This window comes from Urocitellus parryii, chromosome 11, assembly GCF_045843805.1.
Source record: "Urocitellus parryii isolate mUroPar1 chromosome 11, mUroPar1.hap1, whole genome shotgun sequence".
In the NCBI taxonomy this organism is placed as follows: domain Eukaryota; kingdom Metazoa; phylum Chordata; class Mammalia; order Rodentia; family Sciuridae; genus Urocitellus; species Urocitellus parryii.
Genome location: NC_135541.1, coordinates 115625514 through 115637968, shown reverse-complemented (window position 1 = coordinate 115637968; position 12455 = coordinate 115625514). Strand labels below are relative to the sequence as shown.

General features: G+C 43.6%; 1 protein-coding gene across 1 annotated transcript; it reads left to right on the top strand.

The window, feature by feature from the left end:
- The first annotated feature begins 8613 nt into the window (after positions 1–8613).
- On the top strand, positions 8614–12208 carry LOC144249388 (intelectin-1a-like). The gene is made up of 4 exons (XM_077791610.1): positions 8614–8671; positions 10152–10253; positions 11357–11604; positions 11930–12208. The coding sequence occupies exons 1-4, from the start codon at positions 8614–8616 to the stop codon at positions 12206–12208; spliced, it is 687 nt and encodes a 228-aa protein (XP_077647736.1).
- The last annotated feature ends 247 nt before the right edge of the window (positions 12209–12455 follow it).

Here is a 12455-nt window from a genome sequence, read left to right as displayed (position 1 = left end):
AGTTTCAATATTTTTGGTAACTCCGACTGCATATAAGCTGTCAGAATAAATATTAATAGGCTCATTTGAAAAGTAATCTAAGGCACAGATCAGAGCTTGAAGCTCTGCTCTTTGAGCAGAAGTATAAGAAGTTTGTATCACCTCTGTGTGAACACGACTGAAAAAACCTGCCTTACCGGAGTTAGAACCATCTGTGAACACCGATAAAGCTCCCTCTATTGGATAAGTTCGTACAATTTTTGGAAAAATGAGTGATGTTAATGATGCAAATTGTATAATCTTATCACGAGGATAATGGCTATCTATCTGTCCAGGGAAATCAGCAAAAGCTATCTGCCAATAGTTAGAAGTTTGAAAAAGCCAGTTAGTTTGTAGAGCAGAAAATGGAATAATTATGATATTAGGCTCAGATCCAATTAATTGTAAAATCCTAGTTCTACCTTTAATTACTAATTGAGCTATAGAATCATGAAAAGGAATTAATGTTTTTTGAGGAGAGTGGGATAAATAAATCCACTCAATAACTCCTAATCTTTGCCATATGGCTCCTGTTGGGGTATGCTCAGTTGGAATTATTAATAAATACACTATTTCTTTAGGATCTATTCTAGTAAGCTGTGCATTTTTAATTGCAACTTCAACCTTTTTTAAGGCTGCCTTAGCTTCCAAAGTTAGCTGACGTGGAGAGGTTGGAGAAGGATTTCCTTGTAATATCTGAAATAAAGGACTTAACTCAGAAGTAGTTAGTTTTAAGGATGGCCTTAGCCAATTAATATCTCCCAATAATTTTTGAAAATCATTAAGGGTACGTAACTCCTTAACTCTTATCTGAAGATTTTGAGGACGGATTGTACGTCCTTGAATTATCTGGCCTAAATATTGAAAAGGAGACACCTTTTGAATTTTTTGAGGAGCTATACATAAACCCATTGCTGTAAGTGAAGCCTCTAACTGAGTAAAAATTTCTGAAAGTGTCTCTGGATTAGCATGAGCCAATAATATATCATCCATAAAATGAATAATATATGCATCAGGAAAGCTATTCCTTATGGGATCTATTGCCTGATCAACGTATTTTTGACACAGTGTAGGACTATTACGCATTCCCTGAGGAAGAACCTTCCAGCAATATCTCTTAACAGGTTCCTTAAAATTAATTGCTGGGACAGTGAAAGCAAACCTTTCACAATCTTCAGGATGCAACCTTATAGAGAAAAAGCAGTCTTTTAAATCTATTACCATCAAGCTATAATCTAAGGGAATGGCTGTGGGGGAGGGAAGTCCTGACTGTAATGATCCCATAGGCTGAATTGCATGATTTATTGCCCTTAAATCCTGTAGTAATCTCCAATTTCCTGACTTTTTCCTAATAACAAAAATAGGTGTGTTCCAAGGACTAAGCGTTGGTTCAATATGACCAGCCTGAAATTGTTCCTCAACTAATCTATGAATTATTTTAAGTTTTTCCCCTGAGATGGGCCACTGAGAAATCCATATAGGCTCCTCTGTGAGCCACGTGATTTTTTCAGCTGTCTTAGGGATCGGGGAAGTGCTCAGGGCCCCTAGTAAAAATTTTGGTTTGGAGCATTTACTAATCTTTGTCGTGGAGACTGGCTTGTAAACAGATACTCTTCCTGAAAGGTCTCCCTATCATCTCTAGGAAAATACCTCTGATTAACTTCCTCAACTGACCTTATAGAATTTGGAGTAACTAATAATAATCCCATTTTGGTTAAAATATCTCTTCCCCATAGGTTAGCTGGTAAAGACTCTAACACATAAGGCTTAAATACTCCACTGTTCCCATCAGAATCTTCCCAATGGAGATAGTTGGCACTTTGAGCAGGCTGTGAAACCTGTCCTATTCCCTCTAGGTTAGCTGGTGCTACATGTAAAGGCCAGTTTCTAGGCCAAAACCGACTAGACAATACCGAAATATCGGCTCCTGTGTCGATTATTCCTAGAAAATTTTTATTATTAATTCTAAGTTTTAATAAAGGGCGTTCTTGTCTTACTAACTGTGACCAATATACTCTGTCCGGCTGCTTAGAAACTGAATCTGCCGGCAGGTGCCTTTCAGAGACACAAGGCAATAATATTAATTGGGCAAAAGTATCCTTTGGGGTGAGTCTTAGGGGATAATTGGCTTTTACAGTAACATATAGCTGTTCTTTAAACCCTGAATCTATCACACCAGGTATTACCTCAATGGCTCCCTTCAAATTATTCCGTCCCAAAATTAAACCTACAGTATTATCAGGAAGCGGCCCGAAAATCCCAGTAGGAATTTGTTCTGGCCCCGTTTCAGGATTTAATTCAACTGTCCTTGAAGGTCCTAAGAAAACTGTCTGTGATTTCTGTCCCCGTCCCGGTAAAAATTGCGGACTGTTCTGGTCGGCGCCAGTGACGTCACACTGTGCGACCTTCCCCGGAATTCCCCGTATAGTTGCTTGGCTCCCGCTAGGAGGGAATGATGGCGGCGAGAAGGCAGGCTCATCCGCGCCATCTGAATCCTCCACATGGGGCTGCAAGTTTAAGTTCACATTTCTAACCTTTGGCTTGGCCCTTAGTGCCTTTGTTTTTAAATGGCTTAAGGGAAAGGGAATTAACTTAGCCTCAGGCTCATTCTCCATTTGAATAGACCTAACAGCTCCTTGAATGCCTTTTAAAAGGTCCTCAGGGGGCCACGAACTCTGGCCCATATATTCAAAAAGACAAACTTCTAGAGCTGTCCATGTTTTCTGTATATTTTCAATGCCTCCAGGTAATTCATTAGAAATACAAACTCTCTGTAACTTCCTTCCTAATTTCTCCCAAGTAAGTAAATTTGGAGATTCCTGTTCACAAAACCAAGGACAATATTCACCTACAATCTTTAAAAATTGTAATAACTGAGTTTTCTTAATCTGTTTCCCTTTCTGATTAATTATACTGTCTAAAATAGTCAGGTACATTTCCTTATCAGTAGAAGTTGAATTTCCCATTTTAATTAATTTAACGTCTCTTTCCTTCAATAACTCTAGGTACTTTTGTGACCCAATGTCACTTCTTCCTTTATCTTTATCTTTTTCCTTTATTTCTTTATTTCCTTTTTCCTTGTCCTTATATCTTTTTTCCTTATCTTTATAGCGCGCTCCCACTCAATCTAACTAATCTAGAATGCCCCCCTCGTGGGCGCCAAATCTACCACGCGGCCTGCGCAGTGGTTTCATTAATGAGGTTCTAGGCATAAAGTTAGTTAGACGAGATCGAAATAAAAACACAAGACTCAATTACCTTAACTCTATTGCTAGGTCCGAGACGGCTCCCCTCTCTGGTTCGCTCCTCTAGCCGCCCAGCAGGGCAGCAAGGATTACTCAGGGCTAGCAGGAGAGAGAGAGCGAGCACGCCGGGGAGTAGCCTTTTATTAGGGAACCAGAGATTCAGGGGAGAATTCCATCCAATGAAGGTTGAGGGGGGGCTGCACTCCAAGGTCAGGGTCAGCGATTGGGTCCCCGGGGTCAGTGGTCAGGCACACCCCCACACGGATGGGCTCTCTCATCAGGAGAGGGACGGGAAAAACTTCGACATTTGCCAAAGTGCCTCAGACCCTCAACGGGAGGCACCCGATCACGTGTGAGAATGGCGTCCCACATGGGACAGGACAGGGGACGCAGACGCTCAGGCGCCAGTGGGGCCTGCACCAGGCCACGAGAAGAAACGCCTGGGGCTCCCGTCGGCTGGCCTGGCTCCCTCTGGCAACCCTCTCCCTCCTCCTCCCCCTCAGCCATCCACCAGGACACCACGAGTGTCAAGGTTTCCCAGACCTTTCTGGCCTGCGCATCCAAGATCTCTAAACCTCGGCTTTTGAGCATAAGTGCTGGGTCGTTATGCCTAGTGTGAGATTGCTCCATCTTTCCAGGGATACCCTTACCTCGGAAAACTCGCTTGGCTTGGCTTGATACTCTCACTCTTGATAAGCTGAGGTCTTCGTGTCCCGCGTGGGGCGCCAGATGTTGGGGTTTTTAGCCCCGCTCCGTTCCTTCCAGACCTGTGGGAGAGATTGTGGGAGCACTCCCCAACCAGGACAGGCCAAGAAAGGTAAAGGTCGACTGGCCGCCTGCACCCAGCCCTCCCTCTCTGGAGGACAATCAGATGTGCCAGGGAGAACTGTCAAAGCAGGATTTGGTTTAATGAGAAAACATACACAACTAATATAATGTACAGGAGTCAATCAGGATAAAGGTCAGCAGGATGGGGAGAATTTACATCCTTCCTCTAGGTTTCAGTGCACCCAAATTTTTCTGGAAATTCCTAACAAAATAGCTTCTGGACGTTGTAAACTCGCTAATCACCTACGCAGTGATGCGGTACACGGGAGGTGACGCACTCTATTCGCCGCCATCTTCAGAGCAGGTCCTCCTTTAAAATTTTTTAAAATTTTCAGACAGGGTCTCATGAGGTTGCCCAGATTGGCCTCCAACTTGAACTCCTCCTGCCTTGTCTACCTCAGTAGCTTTGATTACATAAGGTGTGTGCTACCATGCCTGGCTATAAATCTATAATATCTTTCACAGTATGGTGAGGGCTCAGAATCTGATTATCAAAAGAGTTAGGCACATGATTATTTTAAGGTGGAAAAGAGAGGATTTTATAATTTGGAAGGAGCATATGGGAAGTGCCTGGGGTACAGACAGTTTTATTTCTTGACCAGAATAATATAATACAGGTATTTGCTTTTTGTGTAATTCATTATGTTCTATATTTCTCTCTCTCTCTCTCTCTCTCTCTCTCTCTCTCTCTCTCTCTCTCTCTGTGTGTGTGTGTGTGTGTGTGTGTGTAGCAAAGCTTACTTTTTTAAAAATAAGAAAGTATAACCAAGTCACTAAAGACAGATACTGGGCTGGAGTGAGGTGGGGTGAAGCTTCTCTCTTGATGCACACACATACTGTCAATTTCCTGTCTCAGGTATATTTTGAATTGTTTTGACATTCACTGGCCAATGATGATGAATCTAAGTTCACCAAAAGCAATATTCTATTAAAACAGTCATCTTTTCTTCTTCGTTTTTGCAGTGCTGGGAATTGAACCCAGGGCCTTGTGCATGCTTAGGCAAATACTCAAATTCTTTCCTATACCTATCAGCACTCCCTCACCTCCCAATAACTTTCAGCTCATCACTGCATACAACCTAGCATCAAACCAGCCACCTCCTGTACCCCAACATAGGTTGTAGTTTAAGTGGAAAGTGCATTTGGCTGCCATTGCTATCTCTCCTATTTTTCTCCTCTGCCCTCAACTTGTCATTGCCAATGTTAAAATAGTCCTTACTGGTCCTACAGTTATCCTCTTAACTCCTCTGATTCCTATGTTCTGCAGCATATGGAAATTCAGTGATGGAGGAAGTTGAGCTAAAATACAAATAAGACCCAAAGTGGGGAAGAGAAAGACTGGAGAGAGCAAGTGTCCAGCATCCATACAACCCCCGTGGCCACCAGCTATGAGCTCTCTGTTGCTTCCAGATGTCTGAATAGTTCAACCCTAAAATCCCATCCTGATAGTCTATTTATAAGTGAGTGAACATAAGACACTAAAGTGGTTCAGCTGATGTGCAACAGAAACATGCCACACTCAAATTGCAGACACATAAGCAAAAGAAATGGCTGCTGTTGTTTTAAGCCACTTCATTGTGGAATGGATTGTTATGTAGCAATACATAACTGACACCACTCCTATGGCGTGGATTTTGACCTTGGTTGTTCAGCTAATGCAAGAGGACAGGGATATTTTTAATGGGATTGTAGAGATGGTTTGCTTCACCAGGATCCATGTCAGCACAAGTGTGGAGAAGGGATTGAAGGGGGCCAATACTAGAGACAGAAGAAGGTTAGGTTTGAAATAGAGGCCAGAGAAAGCCTTGTTATATGACTCACCAGTGTTAATCACAAGCCCAGATGAATGGTTTTGGGCAATCTGGACAGTTCTATTCCACTGGCCAGGGATTGCTTCAGGAATGGGTGTGTTTTGGGCTGTATGAATCATGTCCTCACTTTCATACGTTGAGTAGGAATGTGATTACTTTTGAAGAAGGACTTTAAAGAGGCAATTAAGTTAAAATGAGGTAATTAGGATGGATTCTAATCTGATATTGCTGGTATACTTATATGAGAAAATTTGGACAGAAAGAGAGACATGCATTGCACTCAGAGCTTAGACCATGTAAAGACACAGAGAGGTGGCTAAGGAGAGAGGTTTCAGAAGGAATCAGACCTCAGAAGGAACTAGAGCTGGGCACGTGTACCTTCGACTTCTAGTCTCCAGTCCTGTGAGAAAATAGGCTGGCATTGTTTAGAGCACCAGTCTGAGCGTGGGTAAAGGAAGCCCCATGGTACTAGTGCCACATGTGACCATCTCAGGCCAATGAGACATTAGGAGCAGGAAGCTGGGGGACTCTGGAGAAAGTTTGTTCTCTCCTGAAAAGGAGCCACAGGAGAAGATGAGCCCTCCTCCCTCGGCTTGTAGGCAATGCCTGGAATACCAGTCGCCATCTTGAACTCAGTCTTAGGATGAAGCCTGGTGGAGAGAAGCTAATGAGTCAGTTAAGCATAAATCCTACCCTCTTTCTAGATTTTTTACTTCATTAAGTGATATATTTACTTTTTGTTTAAGCCACTTTGAGATGGAGTTTCTATTAATCACCACTGAATGTGTCCTGTATAATATAGACCTTAACTAAACAAGAGTCAAGGGCAGTGGGATTTGGAGGAGGTGGCATGGGAAACCTAGTGCAGAGGAAATAGGAGGTACAATCAGTGGGACACAGTCGCTGACTGGATGCTGGGGGTTAGAAGGGATAATGTCCCTCAAGCAGGTCTACCATTTTTCTAGACTCTTAGTTTCAATCAATCAATTGTAGACTGCTCCATGATGTGTGTACTACTAAAGATGGGATGCAAAATGATACTAAAGATGTCAAAATATGAAAAAATACATCTCAGAATTAATTTAAAAAGAACTAAAAGAAGTATATATTTTCTCTGTGTGTGTGCACACAGTTTTTCTGGGTTTATTTAAGTACAAATGAAGTAGACACATGAATCTCCTATTCATTTTCTTCACTGTGCAGCCTGGCATTGGAGCTGGTGACGCTGAGGGCCAGTAGGGTTTCTTTTTTCACGATGGCTCTGAGGTTAGTGGAAGAAATACTGTGAGCAATCTCACCCCAATAAGACTCGTTGCTCAGTAGCAGCATTTCCAGATCTTTGACATTGGGGACCAGGAACTTCCAGAAGCCACTGGAAGCATGGGCTTTTCTTCCTTGTTGCTCCCATAACCAATGTTAAGAATGAAGCTGTGACCCTCGAATCTCTTCTGTACACAGTTGTGGCTATCCCTGGGTTTCTATTGGTTATACTTTTGACATATCAGCCTGACTAGAGCTGAATGAGCTTCTTGTTTCTCTTTTTGATGACCTTGGACTTCCTGAGAGGTCTGAGACTGTGATAATGCTGAGCAGGAGATGGTACCACTGCAGGCAGTACAAGGAGGGGAGAGGGCAGAAGTGGGCATTCCTTCATGGGCACTGTTTTATGTTATTCTATCAATATCTCTGAGTGTTTTGTGCAAATCTGTACTTTGGACTTAAAAAACTAAAAAAATACTAACTTAATCAAAGAGAGGTTCACAGTCTTTTCCTATGGGCTGCAATGTTATCAGTACTGTAATGAATTAGGGATGTGGTGTCACTGAGGAGGAGCCGATCACTTCTATAATAAGCTGATGGGATTTGGACAACATTTGGACAGGAATGATATAGGAGCTTTGAAGCATCAAAGAGGCTTTTTACTGACTTAATCCCACGTGCTGTGGTAGTAAAGTTTCAATGGTTTGTGGCAAAATGAGGAAATTAAGGACAAAATAGCAAAACTTTGTATGGAATGACATTTCTTCAAGCTAAAGGCTTCTACTTGTTCTGAAATGGTACCTTCCCTATTTTGTTGTTAAAGTTTCCTTGTTCTACAAAATGATGATGATAGTAAATATTTAATTTGAGAAAAAGGTTTTAATTATCAGGAAAGAAAGGCACAAAGAAAAACCCCAAATCATCATCAACTCTTTATAGTCTCACTTATTTTCTTTTTTGAAAATACACAGGTTCATATAATTCAGAAATCTAGGAACAATGCTAGTAGTTGACCTCTAATATTTGTTCTGCTAATTCCATGAATTGTCACTGTTTATCTTTCCTGTATTTAATCAGAGGTCTTATCATGCCAGGGGAGGAGACCTGGACTCTGCCGATATGCTTTCTCTATAAAGAGCTCAGCACTCACCTCTCATTAGGAGCCTCTGCAGAGAAATATCCAGTCTCCATTGAGCTGGCAACTTCAGCTCCTGGCCCTGTGTTGGTGGAAGGGGTTTGCTTTCTGTGAGTTTAAAGAGTCTTTATTTCAGCTCAGGTCTGGTTTAGTTCCCAGAGATGTATGGAGTTAAAGAGAGAGAGATCCCTCTTTAGAGAGAGGGAGAGACAGAGAGCACTTTGAGTCTTTGTAGGATTAGACACGAGTGGGGTCAGGGATAGAGAAAAATTTATAATCAAGACAGTGACTTTCATCTTGATTTTTTTAGACTACAATGACCCAATTCAGCTTCCTGCTATTTCTCACTGTGGCCAGCAGAGGATGCAGTGCTGGTGAGTCTCCCTGTCAGGGCCCAGTCCCCCAGCCCACCTGCACACAGCTTTCAAAGAACACACACTAGGCAGGGCTGCTTCCAGGAAGGGGACTCTCCTGAGCCAGAGATGACGTCTTTGAGATGCACAGAGGCCACCTTGGATGTAGTCTGAGTGCTGATTTCTGACCTCTGGAGGGACCTGGTCTCTAGCAGTGAGAGTATTGCTAAGACCTATCCTGGGTCTGGTTCTTTGTCTCTGTGTGGTCCTGAGGGGACCCTTGTAAGAAGTGTGGCCTCTCCTTGCCATTTTCCACTATGATGGCCTGCATGGACCTTGGGGTTTCCATGGCAATTGTGTGACATGCTCTGTGCCCAGAGAATGTTCTCTTCATACTCCTTTCTATAATAAGAAGAGCAATGGCATTTTACAATCTGTATCTTTTAATTTATTTATTTATTTTATTTATATTTTAAAGATAAACACCTGTTTCTTTCCAGAGTACTGGGGATTGAACCCAGGGGCACTCTACCACTGACCCACATCACCAGCATGTTTTATTATTTTGAGATAGGGTCTCATTAAGTCACAAGATCACAGGTGTTTACCACCGTTCCTGGCTGAGAAAAGCATGTTTCTACATATTATTTCACTTGATCTTTACAAAAATACTATTTATTAGCTTCATCTTAGGCAGAAGGAAACTGAGGCTCAGGTGTGGCAAGTAGAACCCAAGGACTCTGCCCTGGAAGCCTGAGCTACTCAGGCCTGAATCCCTCTGACTTGAAAGCCTGAGATCCTTCCAGCCCTCCAGACTTTTAGACTGGCTTGCAGAGTTGACGCTCCTGTACAAGGTTCTTCATTCTGTGCCCCTGCTGGTCTCCTGGCTAGAGTCTCAGCTCTGTCACCTCTCCCTCTGCCTCAACCCCCTTAAGCTACCTGTATTTCCTCCTCAAGCCGGGCTTTGCTCCATTCTTTTCTCCAGGTCTTTGGACATATTTTTCTCCTGCCTTGAATTCTCTTTTCTTTCTTCCAACTGATGAATCATGTCTATTTTCTCAGCATACACTATATTGTCACCAGAACTAGAAAGCCTCTGTCACTAAGTCATCCTACCCCAGACTACCCCCGGCTCCCTTCAGACTTCTCTATTCTCATCTCAGAGTCTTTCTCTTGTTCTCCTGAGCTTATCCTTCATTCCTTTTAATAAAATTTCCTGTTGGTTTTGGCACCTCCCTCTAGAGGTAAGTTCCTGGGGATGTTTAATTTCTTTGAATGCCGGGTGCCCAGGGCAGGGCTTGGTCCTGTGGAGGGAGGGAGGTAAACCTGTGCTGGATGCTGGCTCAGAGGGGCTGATGGATGATGCTGGATAGCTCAGGGTCTTTCAACCCAGGCAGCCAAGCTCTGCCACAGAGGTGGAGTGAGTTGGGGATTAGTGGCAAGGGAAGGCTGGGTTTTGTGTCAAAGCAGCAAAGAGAATGAAACTCTGCATATTCTCTAGCTGTGGACAGTACTGATTCCGAGGAATGGGCCTGGTCTTCATTGTCTCCATCTCTGCCTAGAAGCTGCAAAGAAATCAAAGGGAAATACTTTAATGCAGATGGTAAGTATGGAGCCCTATCAGGATTTTTGTCCTCTGGAAGTTTTTGATTTTTTTTTCTTTTGTCTGTTTGTTTGGTTTTAGCTTATTGAAAAAAAAAAATTGGTACTGAGGATTGAACCTGGGCACTTTACCACTGAGCTACATCCCAAGGCCTGCTCCCGACCATTGGCCTACTTTTTTGAGACAAGGTCTCTCTAAGTTTCTGAGGCTGATCTCAAACTTGTGATCCTTCTGCCTCAGCCTCCTGGATTTTTGGGATTACAGGAATGTGTCACTGTACCAAGCTGGATATTTTTTAATTTAAAAGAATGTGGCAAATGTATATATTATGTACTGGATGAGCTTCGTCATTTTAAGCAGTTTTAAGTGTACATTTCAATGGCAGGAATTACTTTCTCAGTGCTATGCAGTCATCACTACCATCCACCTGAAGAAAATTTTCATTACCTCAAACAAAAACTCTATATCTATTAAGTAATGAATCTGTATTTTGCCTTTTCTAAGGCCCAGATAACTGCTGTTGTACTTTCTGTGTCTGTGAATTTGCCTATTCTAGTTACCTCATATGAGTAGAATCATAAGGTAGCTGGCTTATTTTACATCTGGCTTATCTCAATTAGCATAATGTTTTCAAGGTTTATACATGTAGCATGAATGATTACTTCATTTTATCAATTGTGTATAGATACATGTCAATATATGCATAATATAGATTGTATATGATGTGCGTGTATACACACCTAATATTTTATTTATCTGTGGAATACTTGGGTTGTTTCTATGAGTCTTGTGACTAATGCTACAATAAATATTAGTGTACAAATACCTGTTGTGAGATCCAGTTTTTAATTCCAGTTTTACAATTCTGTGCTTAATTCTGAGAGGAACATTACTGAGAGCTTGGATAATTCTGTGTTCTGCCTCAGTCAGTAGGTTGTGTTATTCAAACTTGGGGGTGTTCCACTATACCAAGGGACGCATAGTGACATTACTCAGTAGAGGAGCCATAGGCCATGTTTCTAGTTCCCAGAGCTGTCCTGGTCATGGCACTGAGATGGCAGGAGCTCGCAGACAGGGAGGCTCTGGGCTGGTTCTCTCCACAGATGGCCTGTATCTCCTCCGGGCCAAGAATGGTGTCATCTACCAGACCTTCTGTGACATGACCTCTGCGGGTGGTGGCTGGACCCTGGTGGCCAGTGTGCACGAGAACAACGTGGCTGGGAAGTGCACGGTGGGCGATCGGTGGTCCAGCCAGCAGGGCAACAGAGCAGACTACCCAGAGGGGGACGGCAACTGGGCCAATTACAACACCTTCGGGTCTGCAGAGGCGGCCACCAGTGACGACTACAAGGTGGGTGCCACTGGGAAAGGGTGAGGACCTGAGTGTGGCTGGGCCACAGCATGCAGGAGGGAGGTTGGGAGGGGGGCTTTGGACATGGGGCTGGAGCAGAAGAGAGAAATAGTCACATGCCTCGCATCCCAGCTTCCTCCCACAAGGCCATTAGGCATCGGGGTGGTGGTGGGGGCATGATCTGCTGGAGGTGGGTGTGTGTGAGCACGGCTGGCCATCTGTCCACCTGGAGCCCAGAGCTGTCAGCTCAGCTGAGGGAGCCCATGTGTGTCTTTTGCCCCTGTGGGACCTGGGCTGGTCAGTCTCAGTGTTGGTTGCTTTCCAGAACCCTGGCTACTACGACATCCAGGCTGCGGACCTGGGCATCTGGCATGTGCCCAACAAGAGCCCCATGGAGAACTGGCGGAACAGCTCTCTGCTGAGGTACCGCACCACGACTGGCTTCTTCCAGCATCTGGAACATAATCTGTTTGGCCTCTATCAGGTACACAGGGCTGTTGGCTGGAGAGCACTTAAGTGTTTGGGATGGAGGGACAAATCAGCTCTCTGGAGCCATGTCCTGATTGAGTGGCTGGAAAAATCAAAGTTGTTGCATTGCTCATGACTAAAACAGTCAGGGGTCACTCCAGGGGAACTGGGCTGCATGAAATAACCACACAAGAGACAGAAATTGTGGGTCTTTTGGGGGTGCTATGACAGCTCCTCTGACCTTAAGGGTCCACAGAAAGAGAGAGTGAGGGAGCATGTGCTGACCCCTTTTATTGAGGAGAAACCATTCAAATGAGGCAAGGGGTCAGGTTTCAGGGGGCTGAGTGTAGCTTCATGATGTCTGCTGTCAGCAAGTTGACTGC

Coding starts and splice junctions, on each gene's coding strand:
- LOC144249388 (XM_077791610.1), top strand. CDS start 8,614: ATGACCCAATTCAGCTTCCTGCTATTTCTCACTGTGGCCAGCAGAGGA. Junction 8,672..10,151: donor CAGCAGAGGATGCAGTGCTG/GTGAGTCTCCCT, acceptor CATATTCTCTAG/CTGTGGACAGTACTGATTCC. Junction 11,605..11,929: donor CCACCAGTGACGACTACAAG/GTGGGTGCCACT, acceptor GTTGCTTTCCAG/AACCCTGGCTACTACGACAT.